This window comes from Silene latifolia, chromosome 4 (assembly GCF_048544455.1).
Source record: "Silene latifolia isolate original U9 population chromosome 4, ASM4854445v1, whole genome shotgun sequence".
Lineage (NCBI taxonomy): Eukaryota > Viridiplantae > Streptophyta > Magnoliopsida > Caryophyllales > Caryophyllaceae > Silene > Silene latifolia.
The window spans coordinates 23,587,072-23,605,997 of NC_133529.1; the positions used below are offsets into that span (position 1 = coordinate 23,587,072).

The 18,926-nt window shown below is 35.7% G+C and overlaps 1 protein-coding gene across 4 annotated transcripts; it reads right to left on the minus strand.

Moving 5' to 3' along the window:
• Nucleotides 1-6,261: 6,261 nt before the first annotated feature.
• Nucleotides 6,262-16,180, minus strand: LOC141653265 (PHD finger-containing protein 1-like). 4 transcript variants are annotated; one of them, XM_074460976.1, is made up of 12 exons: nucleotides 14,445-15,926; nucleotides 14,288-14,333; nucleotides 13,387-13,472; nucleotides 11,745-11,836; nucleotides 10,418-10,756; nucleotides 9,505-9,615; nucleotides 8,658-8,849; nucleotides 8,385-8,540; nucleotides 8,053-8,176; nucleotides 7,489-7,719; nucleotides 7,267-7,391; nucleotides 6,262-7,051 (listed from the first exon to the last, which is right to left on the minus strand). In XM_074460976.1, coding segments are annotated over exons 3-12 (1,728 nt in total). In that variant the 5' UTR covers nucleotides 13,389-13,472; nucleotides 14,288-14,333; nucleotides 14,445-15,926; the 3' UTR covers nucleotides 6,262-6,695. The 4 variants fall into 4 exon arrangements, with proteins under 4 accessions (XP_074317077.1, XP_074317076.1, XP_074317079.1 ...); XM_074460975.1 differs by lacking the exons at nucleotides 14,288-14,333; nucleotides 14,445-15,926 and adding an exon at nucleotides 15,970-16,180; XM_074460978.1 differs by lacking the exons at nucleotides 8,385-8,540; nucleotides 14,288-14,333; nucleotides 14,445-15,926 and adding an exon at nucleotides 15,970-16,093.
• Between the last annotated feature and the right edge of the window lie 2,746 nt (nucleotides 16,181-18,926).

The following is an 18,926-nucleotide window of genomic DNA, read 5'->3' on the forward strand; positions in this document are numbered from 1 at the left end:
TTTTGTCCCACTGGGTTTTCCATGGAAAAGTTTTAATGAGGCAGCTTGTTATGCGTGTTTGAAGTTAATGTACTCTTTTTCCTTTACTAGATTTTTGTCCCATAGGGTTTTTTTTCTAGTAGGGGTTTTAACGAGGCATTTTCCTCCGATGATGGACATCCAAGGGGGAGTGTTATGAAATATCTATAGATATTATTTGGATGTCCATATATTACCATATATTTAGGAGATATTCTGTTACCATATTACATTGTACTCTTGTACTATATATACCCCTCCTATGAATAAAGCTGATTACACTTTCTGGTCTATTTATTGTCTCTATAACTCTCTATTATTTATAACACAAAGTATGATAGTTTAAGATAAAACCTGGATTTAAACTAAGACCTAAATATTATAGTCTGATTAATTACTAAAAGAATATGAATTTCAACTTTAATTTATCATGAAATATTCAGGGTACATGTTAGAAAATCTGTAACTTTTTTTTTGAGGTGGAAAATCATTTCATTCATAATAATAAGTCATACGACATCTACAACATATGTCAAGATTAACCGGAAACAAAACAATTAAAACCAAATAAACTACAATCTCGATCAAAAAAAGATCTCTAAATTTGATGGGCACATGAGACGCTTCTGCACATCCTCTAATAAATCGCCTCAAACGGGCTTACACAAGACTTCTAATGTTTTGACGAGACAGGAGTTCATCTGACCCAAAGGATTGTAACCAACCATCTGACAGACCTTGTAAAACCATATAACGCGTCAGTATAGCAATGATCTTCCGCATCGCTTGAGCAAATAGGGATCTGCAAACTCTCCAAAAGAGTGACAAAACCCACCAAAAGATGGGGACAAGACTCTCACATCCAGAGAGGACAGCGAATCGGAAAGAAAAACTGGCAAACAACAACATAAAAAGACTAAACGAAATAAAACAAAAGAAAAACAACATAATATAAAGATCGAAAAAACCACCGCCTTCAACCAACCAACCACCATCACCACGTCCACCACAATCCTGCCAAACACACTACTCGATTGGATAAAAAATAACATAATATACCCACAATTAAACAAGTTCAATCTACCGTGTTCGAAACTCCATTACATTATCGAAGACGATCTTATATGTCACCTTATATGTATAGACTCTAAACCCTTTCATCTGATACTGGTGCTATAAACCCCAATTTGGTCTTCCATCTCAGCTGCATAGCCTTTGCTACATCCTTTCTTGAGCACGTCCATAAGCACATTGCTACTGTTTGATCCAGGTGTATTGATTCTTTTGTTGTTGCCTTCCTAATTTTAATGTTTGTGAGCTCGGAATTGTATATCTTTGACTCTTCTGCAAGTGTTGGACACTATTTTTTGACACTACAAGAAAAACTAAAACAGGCGACCGAAATTTGGCGACTGATATTGGTAGTCGCCAAATTGGCGACTGATTCACAAATTAGCGACTGAAATCAGTCGCTAATTTGGCGACTGATTTTTTTAAAAGGGGAATCTAATTTGGCGACCGATAATCAGTTTTGGCGACTGATTTAAAAGTAGTCGCCAAATGGCTTTTCGGTCGCCAAATTTTTTTATAGAAACACGGAACTCCTCTCTCCTGCTTTACTCTTTCGAAACAAAAAAAAAAAAAAAAAAGAGAGAGGAAGCAGCAACGGGCGATTAAGGCGACGACAACAACCACACAACCACACCACCACTTCCACCACTTCCACCACCGTGACCACCGTTCTCATTGCCTCCATCACTCTCTTTAATTAGGTTAGTTTTTTTTTGTTTAATTTCAGTTTAATTAGTTTAATTTGTTAGATTAGTTTGTAGTTAGTTTGATTAATTTGTGGTTAGTTTGTTAGATTTATTTGTAGTTAGTATGTTAGATTAATTTGTAGTTAGATTTAGTTTAATTTGTGTTTGAATTAAAAGGGAATGATTAAGGGGGTTTGTGTTTAGGTTTAGGGTTATGGGTGGGGGTTTGGTCGGCCGTGGGTGGCGGTGGGGGAAGGGTGCGGTGGGCCTTGGTGAAATCGTCTCATTAGTATTATTATTAGTATTAGTATTAGTATTATTATTAGTATTAGTATTATTATTATTATTGCTATTATTATTATTATTATTATTATTATTATTATTATTATTATTATTACTAATTAAACCGTCTTATTATTATTAATATTAAGCTAAGTGAAACCGTCTTTTGCATTAATGGAATTAGTTAAGTGGAACCGTCTTTTGGATTAAGAGAAATTATCTATTAGCTAAGTAGAACCTTCTTTAGGACTTGATTTTGATAAATTTAGTTTGATAATTCATGTTATTGATGAATTGAGGTAGAATAACCTTGTTATTTTTGTTTTTCTTTTCTCTTTTCGGGGGTTGTCACCTTTTGCTAGGCACCACCGTCTGTGTAGTTGTTGCTTCTTGTTTTCTTTTCATTTTTGCTTTTACTTGATTAGGTAACCTCCTCTTACCAGTTACCTTTTAAATTTACTAATTTTAGTTCAAATTATGTTACGGACTTTAGGATAGAAGCCTTTATTATGTGGTTGAATTGGGCTTTAATTAATTTAGTACTTGATTGTGTTGTTGTTTGATTTGATGTTGACTTAGTACCCGTTCAAGAATTACTTATTAGGAGTAATTCTTGAATAGTCCCCATTTTGGGACTGTCTTTGTACGTTTCAAGTCATTTAGGTAGTAAACACGTACTTGTGATTTATTAATGAGGAATGAGTTTGGTGGCGATCCCTTTAATGTTCTCCGAATTTTGAGAAACCGGATGAAGTAGACGGAAGTTTACCCGAATTTTTTCAAACTCAAGATGATGAAGGGTGTTCATCAAAGGGGCAAACACGATATTTGGATGATAAGGAGTATAATCGTGCCCACCTTTACGTGCTATCTAATTGTGACCTCTTGGAGCCATACGAAACACAGTTTGTTAATGATTTCATTCAGAGGAATCCTAATATAAGTAAGGATGATGTTTGGGACAAACATGAGGACCAATTTCCATCATGGTTTCAGAAACATGTAATTGAGTTGAATATTCAAGATGATTTGATAAGAAGTTTGGCTTTTGGTCCTTCAAAAATGGTAAGAACGTGGAATCGATACTCGGTTAATGGGTTTAATTTTCAAACATTCAACCACGGTAAAGGTAAGGCTAGGTGCAATTGGGGGGTTACTATTTCTTCTCTTGATGACAACGAATACTATGGTATAGTTGAAGATATCTTTGAAATTAGTTATAGTGGACGTGACCGAGCTTATAAAACTGTCTTATTCAAGGTTGACTGGAAGGATAATTCTGTGGCTGGAATGAGAGTACATGAACAATACAAGGTAGTCGCCATTTTGGCGACTGATTTGTAGTCGCCAAATCCCAAATCAGTCGCCAAATTGCCTCAGCCAAACTGGCTACGTCACCCAAAAAAGGCGACTGAATTGGCATTTGGCGATCGCTATTGATCGCCAAATTGGCGACTATTTGAATCGATCGCCAAATTGGCGACTACCCCATCCGTCGCCATTTTAGTCATTTGGCGATCGATTTTTCGATCGCCAAATTTGGCGATCGACTTTAGTCGCCAAAGCTAGAAAAGGCGACTAAGGTCGCGATCGACCTTTGGCGATCGATTTGATCGCCAAATTGATTTTGGCGATCGATTTGATCGCCAAAAAAATCATACTGTTTTAATTCTTTTTGTAGTGTGAATGTTTCCATGTTTTGGCTAAAGTGTCAAAGTACTTTGACGGAACATCAGTGTTCTCTTTCTCAACAAACTGAATATGGTGGCTTGGAAACATATGTTAAAAAACTTGAGTTCATCTTAACCGAATCTTGTATGATCAGTGTACCCTTAGAAGCGAACAAAAATGCAGGATCTTGATGTTCTCATAGAGCTACCCTAGGAGCCTCTTACCTTATCTTTTCTTGTGATCTACTGGTGTCTGTGACTCAGAATGTTGGATCTACTATTCTAATATCATCAATAGTCGACACTTTGCATGCTATCATAAATTTATTGTCTATTACTGGTGAAATGTTAACACTGATGATATAATGTAGGCGAACCCAGCTACTGCTCCGTATGACATATCTATTACCGGTGAAGTGTTACCATTGGGATGACATATCTATATTGCTTGGACTCGATCGGGCTGTTGGTGATGGAGAGGAGCATCTTGAAGAGGGTGCTAGTGGCGCTACTATAAGTTGTACTTTCGATATGTGAACAATTTTTTTTTCGTTTCATTTTTAAAAGGCAGAGTTATTCGTTACTAACTAGTTTTAAACTCGTGCAAAAAATGCACGCGTCATATTGTCGTAATAGCAGGCGCTATCATTTATTACAGGAGCTAAATAGTTTAGTATTTAAAACGTGTACTCACTATGCTAAATATTTTATTTATGATACATACTTTTTATGAACCCGTGGTGGTGAAAGTAATTGGCGTGGACTCACATATAGTAAAAAAATACCCATTTATCAACATTAAACATATATTTTTCGATTTTTGTCCTTCATTAATTTTCAACCAAACACGTCTGTTTTTTTATTAATCTTCGATTTTTGCCCTTCATAAATTTCCCGATTTTTGCATTTTTCATAAACTATATATTCGTTTTCTGTAATTTAAGACTTGAAACTTATTTTATTTCCAAGTCGGTGATTATTTGTAATTTTTCAATTTAATTTTACATGTTCCTAATGTATTTGGAATATTTCACCAAGTTATCATTTTCATGCATGGTTTTGATTGTATGTATTTTAATTTGGGTGGAGGAATAAGATAAAATGTAAGGTGTTTAATTAAAGAAAATAGAAAAAGAGGTAATTAATTAATGAAATTGGGAGAGAGAGTAATTAAATGTGTGTATTAAGAGCATCCGCAACAATGGGGTTCCCCATATTTTATCTCTCTTATTCTTATTTGTCCACCTCATTTTCCACTAAGTTTATCATTTACCCTCCCCATTTCATAATTACATCTCTGCAACAATGGGGTTCCCCAACAATACTAATATACACATAAATAATTTGGGAACCTCCCCATATGCTCCAAGAGTTTGTGTGTGCTTGTAGACTTTTAGTTGGGAACCTTCCCTAAAACTAGAGGCACCCCAAATTATGGGGAACCACCCGCAACAATGAGACTCCTCATTTGATGAAAGAGAAAGGATATGGGGAGGTTAAAACACACCTTTGCGGATGCTCTAAGAACATGGAGGGTCCTACATAAATAAAATATTTTTTCAAGCCATAAACCAATAGCCAATAAGAGCAAGTACAATGGTAAGCAATTACCTTGTAGCTTGACAAATCCACATCACATTTTAAGCAATAATTTTGTAGCTTAACAAATTCATTCCAATGGTTTAGCTAGTTTATGAAAAAAATCAAACCTAATTAAATTTTAATAAAATTAAAATTATGAAAAAAAAACTAATTTGTCATTGGTTGATATGATATGGTGGGCCAATTTAAGCAACTAGCTTAATGAGGCTAGTTGCTTAAGGCAAGCTAATCTAATTGGACATCTCCAATGGTGTAGCAACTAGCTTGTAATTTTAAGAAATTGCAAATAAGTCCCTAAGCTACACCATTGGACTTGCTCTAAGAAGTTGAGAAAAAACCCATTTTTTATACTAGGTTGATTTGTAAAATCTGATTAGTTTATTTCATTTTCATGTATAGAGAGGAGGGAAAAAGTCGAAACTTTAAACGTGTGTAAATTCAAATCAATTGGAGAATTGTCCGAGATAAACATCACGATGATTGAAACATGGAATCAACTCTATTGACAGATGGGCGATGGCAATATCCGTATAATTTTATTGACTTTGGAGGAGGCAGTGAAATTCATAGAAGGGTTGTAGGCTAACATGGATGGGATCGTGGCTTGGAGAACAAGGACGGGAGAGTAGCATAGATGAATGTGCGGTGGTAGGGGTGACTGTGATACTCAAAGAAGAAAAGTGAAAAAAATAGGTGTTAAATAAAGTGTACTGTGAAAATAAACTACGTAAATAAAGCACGAGTATATAGTACTCCGTATATAATACTAGAAGAGGGAGGATTCAAATGTTTGACCAATAGACCTACACATCCGTCTTAACAACTAAACTAAGGCTTCTTCGATACACATACATAAGAAAAAGAGTCTTCCACTGAAGTCTCAAAAAACATTGCTTAATTTTTTCAGACTTGCACATTCACAGAATCACAGATTCACAAAATGCTGTAAAAACAATTGTACTTGCAATGTGAATGTGCTCAATACGGCCATTACAAGGAAGCCAAACAACAGAAGCGATAAAGACTTGTGGCATGAGAACGAGTTTCAAATATACAGCCAACTCTACTTACTATATACTCACAAATCTCATACGAATTAATGATCTACGTTACTCACTTGATTTGAACCATAAGTCTCGACCATATCATGAAAAATCCTCGTATTTGGCATAAAATTGAGTGACCAAATCATTTCCTGAGTGTTGACTGACAAACACGGGTAAGTTGGAAATTTGAAGTGCGAATAAGCTTTCGTTGTACCTTTCTACAGCTTGAGTGAGTGTGATGTTAGTTAAATGTATTTGCAAAATCACATGCAACATGATCTACGCCTGCAAGTTCTTCCTTGTCTTTAAACTTCTTCGGGTTACTTTAGCATGAGAAATTTGTCCAAACTTCTTTGCAGATCGCCCTCAAAATCCAATTGCTTCTCGAAAAATGAGGTTACAGAAGTAAGGATTGGACTAGCACTATCACTGCAATCTCTAAGGATTGGACTAGCACCATCACGGCAACCTTTCTCGATAGGAATGACATCAACAACTGTGTGCCCCTGCTCGGGAGTTTCTGCTAGTTTTGATATCACCTTATCAATGATTCCCACTTCATGTCCTCCCGACATATCAATGTCCATATCCTCACCCGACTCCTCTCCCGTCTCTGCTATTACAGCCTTCTCAGCCGATCGAAACAAACCCCACAGGAAGAATGTCTGATTTATTCCTGTAGTAAAACATTTACAGAGAATGATCAGGGTGTGAACTAAAGAGCTACCCATGTCAGACGTTGAAACGCTAGCTATTAGTTTTTGAGTTGTTTTAGCAATATACCTCATTTGGCAAGTTTACTACCTTAACATTCTTTTCTAACGTTTTGCTAACTAACTTTTAGATAGTTCCGTAGTTTCGAAACAAAAGACCCTTCAAAAATACACTTACTTTGAGAATCCTTTGGGAGATGTCTTGAAGACATAAACAAAAGCTCCACTCCATCTATTTCACTTCTTAAAAGCATGTCATGTTCATCCAAAAACTCCAGAAGAGAAGTCAAATTTTGCTCGGAACTGCAATCACATCAATGAGTTCCTTAGAAGTTAGAACCTTTAACTTACACAACAAAGAATAACAAATAAGGAACTATAAATATAATAAGATGGGTACCCTTTAGGAGATAGAAAATATAGACCAATGTCTAGTGCACCAGGGGAATCGTCCTCAAACAAACTCGTCCAGAAGTTCAACCTAGGTAGTAGCTCAACCTGAAGTGCTTCGGGCAATTGCCTGGACAGATCATACACCTTCCTATGAACCTTGCAAGGCGGATGTGCTTGAATTCCATCAAAGGATCGACAATGCAAAATATCGTCCGTATGCGTGATATTAATCCTTCCTCTATTGAGAACATTTGACGAATCAGAAATACGCCCACATAAAGCTAGCATCATCATTATACATCGAGAAAAAGGGCTACTATGGCAAACAATCTCACTAGAATACCTACTATATTGTAAGACCGCCCATAAAAGATACCTATATTCATACCATATATTACAGTAGCTAATAAAACTCTCATGTACGGGTATTTTAGTCAAATATATGCAGTTTTACAATAACATTTATGTAAAATGGCCAGAGTATCTGTGAAATTAAGCTAGTAGGCGAATCTAGAGTTTATCTTTCCATTCAAATTTACTGAAAATGACAAAGAAGAAAATCGTAACTCACTTCCATGTAGGAATCTCTGCAGGGTGGTTTATCAGATATTTATCAAGGTCCAAGGCAACTCTCGAAGGCTTTTTACCATCCGAACCAAAGTTCTCACTTTGAGCATCAACACAAACACCCAGCCCTGTATACATCAACAAAGCATACATCAACCAAAGTGCACAACCTTTGTGCTTGGAATGTAGTCAAATACTCATAAATTATCTCATATTAGACATTGATTAAAAAGAATCACTTATCCTCAGTATATGCATAAGAATGGAAAACATCATAATAAACATTTCAGCAGTAACTAGAGGGCCACTTAATGCCCTAGACCAACATAGACGTACCTGAACTTACAGTAGGTAGATGATCAGCTGATTGCAGAAAGGAATGCTCAAAATTTTCAACGGCTTGGGATTTGCATCCGACATTCGTTGGGGTACCGCCCCAACCCAGTTCCGCATTAGATTTAGGGCTTTTTTCAAGATGCACGGTCATCCCAGCTGAATTTAAAAAGAACCACTTATCCTCAGTATATGCGTAAGAATGGAAAACATCATAATAAACATTTTAGCAGTAACTAGAGGGTCACTTAATACACTAGACCAACACAGACATACCTGAACTTACAGTAGGTAGATGATCAACTGATTGCACAGAGGCATGCTCTAAATTTTCAACGGCTTGGGATTTGCATCCGACATTCGTTGGGCTTCCCAGTTCCGCATTAGATTTCAGGCATTTTTCAAGATGCACGGCCATCCCAGCTGAAGTGTCCTTATTAGCATAGAGTCGTCGAGGAGGTCCTTTATCTAAAAAATAATGAAGACCAGTTGAGCAGTAATATTGCACCTAAAGCTGAATAATAATACTACCAAAAAAGGGGTAAATGAACCAGAGGCGGTGCCATTTAAAAGAGTTTCTGGAACAAGCAGACTGTTTTGGGCAAGTAAAGGATGCAAACTAGATTACTAGAAAAGATTATTTGGTGAATATTGTACAAACCCAATATTTTTTCTATGTTAAGAAACTAAGTACCTACGTTTCTTCAACACTTCACTTTGACGGTGCCCATGTGTCGACATGACGAGGGCTTGAGGACAGAAAATTAAACAAAGGCTTAGATCCTTTCAGTAACCGACAAACTCACAAATCTATAGTCTCTACATGTTTTTAAGTTAGTACTTCAGCAGCTTTTCTGCTCAATATTCATTTGTAAGTCAACGAAGCATATTCTGTCTACTATAGTCTATGTCCATGCAACAGACAACCATTGCACAAATGCAACCAATAGCAACAAGAGCCAAAACAAAAAACACAAATCAAATACTACCTCCAAGCCACAACGGTACGCAAATTTAAAAATCCTTTCACATATTTTGAAATATGGGTAATTTGGGAGGGGGTAGCAATTTTGAGTTACTTTTGTGCCCGTAACTAGTAATAAGTTAGAAATGTGATCCTTACTTTTCTCTTCTGTATAAGCATTTGTTGTTTGAGCCTTTTTAGCTGAAAGCCCGATAACTGAGGATGAATCTTGCCGATCTCGCTGTTTCTGAACCATACATTTTTCAGTATCTGCCAAAAAGATAGGTTACGTAATTAGATCAATAAAGAAAGTAGAAAATAATTGGGGTAAGTCAGAAGAAATGATCTAGAGTCTAGACATTTTCCTAAGCTTAAATCTTTTTGTATTTCTGCCTACGGAAAAGTACTGCCAAAGAGGTAGAGAGTAGAGACCAAATGAGGTGGCATCTGGCATCAGTAAGAAAAATCTTTCCACCTTGTGTCGAATAACAATAACGGTATCAAGCTATTAACTCTTATCATGTCTTCTTTGTAAGACATGCTCATACTCATTATCTCCGCATTTGAAGCTAAAGGGCTTGTTTTATTCAACCTATTTCACTTATGTTCAAGAAAATTCACACCACTATTGATTTTATCATAAATTCAAAATATTCAAAAATGTCGAGAATGTTCAGAAAAGTTGTAAAAATTCCAAGATAAACTTGCGGAACAAGGACCGTAGAAGGTTTTAGAAACACACTCAAGTTTGGTTATAGAACTTTCATGTGGTTATAGATAGTTCAGCAAAATAGTTTCAAAATAAGTAGATCAAAATAAATGAAATCAAATTGAAGAAATCAAATCCTTTACTGTAATCATTTACTTCAATTATACATTCAAGTAACATATGGTATGCTAATATCCGCACTTCTACACACTCCTTGAAACTCTTTAAAAGCAGGCAGCAAATGTTTACAACTTATCTTGTACTTGGTGAATTCTATATGAATTTTTCAAAATCCCGTCACATATTGAAAAGTATAAAGAAATCAAAGAATAGAGGAAGTATGAAATAAAGAGGGTTTAATACCTTTAGAAGCTGGCAGTTTTTTATCCTGCAATGTGTTAGGCAGGCTTCTAGTACTTTGGAGGTTTGTGAATCCAGGTGGTATTTCAGGAGTATTACGTTTCGCACAGAGTTTAGGAGGTATGGTTGTAGACCTACTAGCTTCCGTCCTGGAAGCAAATATTCTGTTTGCTGTAGTTTTGCATGACAAGTTTGATTTACTAGGTGACAACAAATTTTTCTTCTGTGCACCAGATTCCAGCACCATAGCCTCCTCGGGGGGAATATACTGCACCTTGGTGTTTCGAGGTGGTTTCCTTATGTTAAACCTTGTTGTTACGTCACTGGGCTGTTTGCTTGAAACTGCAGAAAGATAAAAATACCATTAATAAAATTAGCCAATTTAGCTCGGGTTCCACATCAGCTTCCATCTTTAATGAAGCCAAAGATCCGCTTTTTTTATGCTACAAAAGATGGAATAAAGCAAGAAGTCTCAATAAACAGGTGGCAGTTGTTTTTTATTGACAATGGGATTAACAATGGGTCATATGGCAACACCTTCTTTGCATTTTAACACGGTAGTAATCTTGCGTACATTGGATACCCTCAACTCTGCCATTGACAAGTACCTTTGAGGCACTACGGTAATAGTTCCTCCTATTCAATAGATTCTTTACGTTTGATTAAAATTCTCATTGCAAAAGAATAAAACGTAAAGAATCTATTGAATGGAGGAGAGTTATGCTCTTGTAACTCAAGTGCCACATCACCTGAAGTTTTGAGCAGTTAGTTAGGTTTTTAGGCAAACAGACTTTCAGAGGGAAAACTAGTTCAAGTATCAACAACAACAACATCAGAGCCTTAATCCCAAAATGATTTGGGGTCGGCTGACATGAATCATCCTTTCGAACCGTCCATGGGTGACAAAACTAGTTCAAGTATAAACAAAATAATTTCAGTATATTTTTATATTTTGTCTGAACAAACCAAGCACTTCATTTTTATTTTTTATTCTCAAAATTGTAGTAAATATTGATTTAGTTTTGTAAAAAAGTACTCGGATTATGAAGATTTAATTTTAAACTCCCTTCTCTAGTTCTGGTTTTTCTTCCCAGACTTGGGCCTTGTTCTTTTGGATATAGAGGATCTGAACTTTTCTAAATTGAAGTTATAGCATTTGAACTTTTCTGAACTAAACTAATAGGATCAGAACTTCTAATAGGATCGGAACTTTTTTGAACTGAACTTATAGCATTTGAAATTTTCTGAACTTAGATGTGAACTTTTTTGAACTAAACTTAAAAGGACTGACTTAAGTCCAAAAGAATAGAGATGATCGAAATACAGATACCGAGTTTTGGAGTAGGTGTCTGATCTCCTGACTTGCATTCTTCACAAACCCAATGTTCAGGGTCACCTTGGTGCACTATTCTCATACAATACCTGTATAAGGGAATGAACAGTCAATACACTGAAATTTCAAGCTTAAGCTATAAAATATGTTTAAATAAAGCTATGCAGGACTGTCACATTGAGGGAGCCTCTTCCCATGTCATCACACCCAATATTTGTCATACACTCACAATGTTCAAAACAAGAAGGAAAAAGAAGTGAAGCATAAAGGTTGTTTCTGAACTACTACCTGAACTCCGAAGGGCATCCAAGATATGCAGCAATATGAAGTTTAAAAATAACTCTCAGACAGAAAACATAGTACTTGAATTAATATCAATGGACTGCACTGGACAAACTTAAGCACACAAAAGTTGTAGGAAGCGTAGATAAAGAGAAAAAGCAGTATCTAAAATGCGGCTTCAGCATTGTAAACTGAACCAGATTCTGGCTTATCACATAAGAACAACATTACTTTAGTACATCAATCACTCCTAGTGCATCAATGACTCCTACAAATAGCTGGGTAAAGGGGTCGGACGTACACAACCTTACCCCTATGTTACCAACACAAATAGGTCATCGTTGGATGACCAAGAATTGCATTGAATGACTCCTAATTCACAACAAAAGAAGCGCACCCATCTTAGTGAGCCATTTTGCTTTATCAGATAAGACGATGACATAAACCTCGGCCACGAAACCAAATCGCGACCTATTTATCACAAGTTACCATGGCCATATTTTGAGACGATATTGGCCACATTTATTATACAATACTGAGATCAAGTCGCGAACACCGACTCTGAGATTAAGTCTCAAGCTAAAATTTAATTCCCACGGATAAGACCATTTCCAACTTAATAAAAGATCATACATTACTTTCACTTTGCAATAGAACTGTGACCAAGGAAGCAGTTAAGCAAATGAACTATACACCCAATGATGCCAGAATCCGCATATTATAAAGAAAGAACTGCTCAGAAATTAGGACCCACAAAATCAGCATCTCATGAAGCTTCTCATGTGCTTACCAGTTGAATGATCTTCCATTAAAACCTTGTTAAATTTTTGAAAAATGATTCTTGACAGGGTAACTCTCTGAGTACATCAATTGCGCATGACAAACTTGCACCCTTACTCCATACTTTGTGCTCTTGGGTACCCAAAGTTTAGCATAAGTTCATAAGACAAGCTTTAACACATTTTACACATACATTGGGATTAATTACACCATTACTTGCTTAATTGTACAGAGCAGCACACCCATCAATCTGCAATCGTATATAAGCTGGCTCCAAATTAACAATCTAATCACTTTAGAGGCTCGTTTACTGATTTTAGGAGTCAGGTTACACCATTTCAACAAAAAACTTGATAAAAAAAATCAGGTGTGATGCACATGATTAGGAAACTTTAAAAAACCGACAGCAGAGCAAGGAAAAGATAGCCATTTGCAAAGGCTTCCATCACTCTCCAGCTAAACAATGACAGACAGAACACCGGCAAACAATGTAATGCGTAGTGACAAACATGTGTGCCTCAGAAGTCAGAAAGAACAATGCATGAAAATGCAACAATTAAAAGATAAGAAGCCATACATATGTTCAGAAGTTATCTTGCATCTGTGGCAAACTATGATGCATTCTGCATAACCAGTTGAGCCACAAATCTCACAAGGTTTGTCCTGCATGTCAGATAAGATCAGAAATACGACAGTGTAATCAAATCAGTCCCTTAAATTGTTAATGGAAAATGGAACACGTATCAATAGTGAAAATTATACACACAAAATACTGGGTAAAATTTAAAAACATTAGAAGAAACTGTCTTAAGAAGGAGTTAAACCAGTCGCTAATGAACAGATTCATTTCAAAGAGAGGCAAATAGTGGAAGACAAAGAGCACGCTCTTGCGTGTCCCTACACTACTACATGCTTCACCATTGTAACAGACATCACATATAGAGTTAAGCAATGAAGTAAGGGGTAAAACATTAACCATCAAATTATGTCTATTCTAAGACATTTTTTTCACTGCTAAGGCAGTATTAACTCCCAAGAGAATTTATCACTAAGTGGTTAAGATGAAGTGGCATACAGCATAGTCAATTTAGTGAGAGAAGATAAATTGCTTGTACACATGTAAAACAATAAGTGAAATATCTGAAAAGTATGAGTATGACACGACTATTGTATAAGACATGGAACAACTTCAATTAATCTACATACTTTAGATTCGGCTTTATAGTAAGGTAGCAATATACTGCCAACCACCGGATGAAGTTTGGAAATAAGGATCGGGATGAAAGCAAACAGAAATACATGTTGCGGAGTCTGTAGCTGGATATATTTCAACAAAAAATAACTATTCACTGGAAAGCGTAAAGGCCAACACAACAAAATCTAGTGGAAGTTATGACTGAAGGGGAAGAGTAAAGGTCATCACTACAAAAAAAAAAACCAAAGACATTGTAAACATCAAAATGTAAGAAAACTGAAACCTTGACAAGCTAAGCAAAACTTGAGGGCCTATCGCATTATTCCATCCTGCAATTACAATCATCATCGACTCTTACAAGAACCTCGGCGTAATCATATGATAGAACTGGATGCTTAAAGGGACATTTTTCACTCCTTTAACTGAAAGTTGAAAAGTACCAAGTACGACTCTCTAGGAGCAAAATGCAGCCTTGCCAGCTAAGAAGACGGAAGAGCAAAAACAGATGAAACCAACTGAAAATCTCTCACTTGCCTAGTGAAGAAAATCGAGGAAATCAAAATATTCCAAATACACAATTACCTAGAAGCTCCATGCTTTGGAAAAAAACATAAAAATGTCCTCTTCTATATAAGTTGTAGCGCAAAAACTCAAATAAGATCGTCTAGCATCTGTTTTAATGATTATTTCAGTATCTAGATAGAAATGGTTTACACAGATTGACAATTCCTTGAGTGTGACCAACATAGTAAAAAGGGGCATGAGTAATCACAACTATGATACTAAATTTGGACCGTGACACATTGCTACTGCTTCTTAATTGTCATTGTGAGTTGTGACTGACTGACTGCATTTTGCGGCAGTATAAGCCGCAACCTTGGGAGTTAGGCAGCGACAACATTGTGATTGCAATAATTTACACATAGGAAGGGGTCACAACTCAAATGAGTATAAATTCAACAATGATCACTAATTCACTACACAACAATAAAAGCAAGAAAAGAAAGGGGCCAGAAAGTGACAGAGAAAATTTAACACCGTAACAAATTCATATACTCGTATTTTTTTTTTTCCAATTTTTATCATGTTGTTCATGTTAGTCGACACCAAATTTGTTCAAGACCAAGGCAATGTTTTACAACCACCTTATTTTTTAACCCAAACTCAAATAAGATCGTTGTATAACATTCAACATCCCAATCCCATTTTACACCCTTCAAGTATGTTGTACCATATAATAGTCTTACACAAGACCAACTGGTTTTAAATGGATCATCCACGACGAAAAAGTACAACAGAAAAAGAAAATAATAATGTAATGTAGAAAATCCTAGGGTTTAGCGTTGTCCCTCTCACCAATAAGTTTCCCTAATAATTAATGTAAAGTTCAGGTGATTGCTGATATGGGTTTATCAACTGTGAAAAAGGACAGAATAAAAAAGGGTTTTGGACAACAATATAATATGACCCAATTGCGCCCACAATCTCATCAAAGTACCCAAAAAACCCTTCCAAGTTCCAATTAATCGTATAACTTGACAGGTTGAAATGTACAAACCCCAAATTCTTGAATTCCCCATAATCCAACTGTTTTAGGTAGATTAAACAAAACCCTCTTTCGACATCAACTGGGTTCGAATCCCGTCAATATCAAATTCACCTTTATGACCCCATTTAAGAATTAAGCATAGTTAGGGTTCAAATTCCGTATCAAATTTGCATTTGTAACTCTATTCTATTTACAAAAATAGTAACAATTTTCATAATGTATGTGTGATGAAACTCTAATGTATAATTACCACATGAAATATGAAATTACATACAAACCCACAAAGAAAAAATCATCAAGAAATTAATGGAAAAACAAATAAATAAATAAATATAAAAAAAAGAAGCGCAAAAAAGGGAATAAATCTAAGGATAAAATGAAAATAAAAAAAAATAAAAATAAAATACTTAGTTTACCATGTGAAGATTATTGGGAGGTGGGTCAGCCATGAATAGAGAGAGAGTTGTATTGGTATTGGTAGGTCCAAAAGCGTCTTCTGTGTTGTGGAACCTTTGATTTTGTTAAGGTAGTGAGGAGTAGCACGCAAGTGGGTTGAGGATGGGGAATGAATTTTATGCGGAAAATGTATGCGGTGTACTATATTATTATTATTAAACTCACTTAACTTAACTGCTACAGTGCTACACTCGTTGGCGGTTGCTATGTGACCGTGGGGGTCGTGGGAACAAGGGGCGGAACTGGGCCTAGGCTACTCGGGCTGTAGCCCGAATTAATTTTTGACCCAAAATTAGTATATATGTATCCGTGTCTTCGTGATTCCGTGTAGAGAAATCACATTAACAATGCTTTGGCGCTGTTTGGTAAACAACATATTGCATAAATTTCAGCATATTTGACCCAATTAGCATATTTGACCAATCAATATGCTATTTGGGGTGTTTGAAAACAGATATTGAAAAAAAGAGATTTGAGCAATCTATTATTTTAGAATATCTTTGCTCCCAAAGATATTCAAAGAGTAGATTAGAGAAAAAAAATATTCACCTTTTTACCCTTTAAAAAATTTAACCCTACCTTTATTTCTCCATTGTTCCTCATTCACTCCCATCTCTGGAAAAAGGTACGTTTTTTTTTCTCAAACTTGTTTTTTCACTTTTTCTTTAAAGTATTGCATACATATTGACTTGCATACGTACATACTCCATGCGTTTTGTTTTTTTTTGTTTTTGTTTTTTGCTTTGATTTTTCTTTACCCAAAATTTACAGAGTAATCCGGATTTTATACCTCCAGATGTATTACAAGATGTGGCTAATCATTCCTCGCAACCTGCAACCGAGTCTTCGGGAACTAAAGAAATGTCAACTGTTCGCGATAACATTACTTCTAGTTTGATGGCTAGTAGAAGAAATCGACATTAGTCATTAAAGTTGTTTGTGTGATGTATTTTGACAAATACTAGTCAATAATTTAATCATGTCCTTTTTTGTCATTTTCAAAGGAATTAGCTAATTTAATGCTAATTTAATTCTCGCTAATTACCAAACACCTTTGACAAATTCTCGCTAATTGAATATGCTAGTCAAATCGCCAACAAATTCTCGCTAATTACAATCGCTTTTACAACCGCTTCGCAATATTAATCATTGTTTACCAAAGGGGCCTAGTCCAGTGGTTTGGTACTCCTTATCCACAATTAGGGATGGCGGTGGGTCGGGGACCCGACCCGCACTTCGAGGGGTCGGACCTAATGGGTCGGGTATGGGTCTCATTTTTCGGACCCAATGGGTATGGGTCGGGTATGGGTCTTAAGAAAATATTTTGGTCGGGTCGGGGTCTAAGTTATGAGACCCATACCCGACCCTTAGACCCTTTATTAAAGAAAAAAAATCAAAATCACTTTTCTCAATTCATACCGCAGATGTAGAAACCCAACTAAAGTCTCTTTTCTTCCCTCATCCCATAAAGTGATAAAACCCAACCAAACTCTTCCGACAATACCACCACTCCACCACTGACACAAGAAAAACACCACCACAAAGACGACACGCGACTCGCAACCACCTCTCTAATAGGCGCGACCGACAACCAAAGATTAAGGGCGATTTAAACTCATAATGTTAAAGTAGTATGATTTTTTTTTTAATATTATAGACCCCATAGTTGTTAATCTTATTCTTAAAGTGGTAAACTCGGACCACTGGGTGAGACCTAAACCCTACCCTTACCCATAGGGTCCGGGTATGGGTCCTCAAATTTTAGACCCTTGCGGGTCTGGGTCGGGTACGGGTCAAAGGGAAAATCTCGGGTCCGGGTCCGGGTCTAGGCGGACCCTACCCAGACCCTACCCTATCCACAATAGAGACGTAGGTTCGATATGTTTAATGGTTTGTTTATTTTTTTGCTTTTTAACATTGACTATACTCAGTGGCTCACCTCTATATTTGTTGTTTTCCATAGGCAATAGCAGTAGTATCTTGGAAGTTGGGGAGTATTTTGTTCATTCCATTTATTTCAATTTCATATATTTTTCAAAATAATTATATGTTTGTTGTTTAAACAAAACTAGTTTTAAACCCGTGCAAAATTGCACGGGTTTGTATTTAGGACGGTATGAATGTTTTTTGATAAATATTTTATTTTTATATTTCTATTGTAATTATCTAATTGTTTTATATCAGTGATCACTGATCTAACTGGAAATGAACATTCTCCACGTAAATAGGATGCGTTAAAACCACAACTACCGGGTGAATGTTCATTTCCAGTTACAGACGGATTAACATCAGTAAGAGTTTCACCATATTCGGCATATAGATCTCTCACTAAGCGCTCAACAACATCGTACTATCTAGTTTTAAAAAATATTTAAGTTATTTAATTTATTCGACTTACCTTATCGTGTTTTTATTATTTAAACAATATTTGTTATAACAATTGTGAATTATTTATTAAAAAATTTATTAAAAAAAATTTACTAAAATTTTTTTAATCACTTGTAAATTAAAATAAAATTTATTTATTTGTTTTTTTAGAGTAAAAAAAAAATTAAAAATAGCTTTAAATGCTTGTTGAAGACTGTATTAACTCGGTTTCCTATCATTGTCACCTACCAATTTCGGTGTGCGCGGCTGATAATTAAGATGCCGAGTTTTATATTCCAAGTACATATGCCGTCATTATTGTTTTTTGAAAAAAAAAAAAAATTGTACCCTATAGTTTTAAAAAATTATGTTGTGAATTTGTGGTACAATAATATTAACAAAAATACATGTAATTCATTTTGTAATTCATTTCCGTTGTAGGTTCGATCCCGTATATAACTGTAATTCCTTCCTGAAATTATGTAATTTTATTGTGTAATTTTGTTTTAAAAATTATGTAATTTAATCACATTTACTCGCATTTGTAATT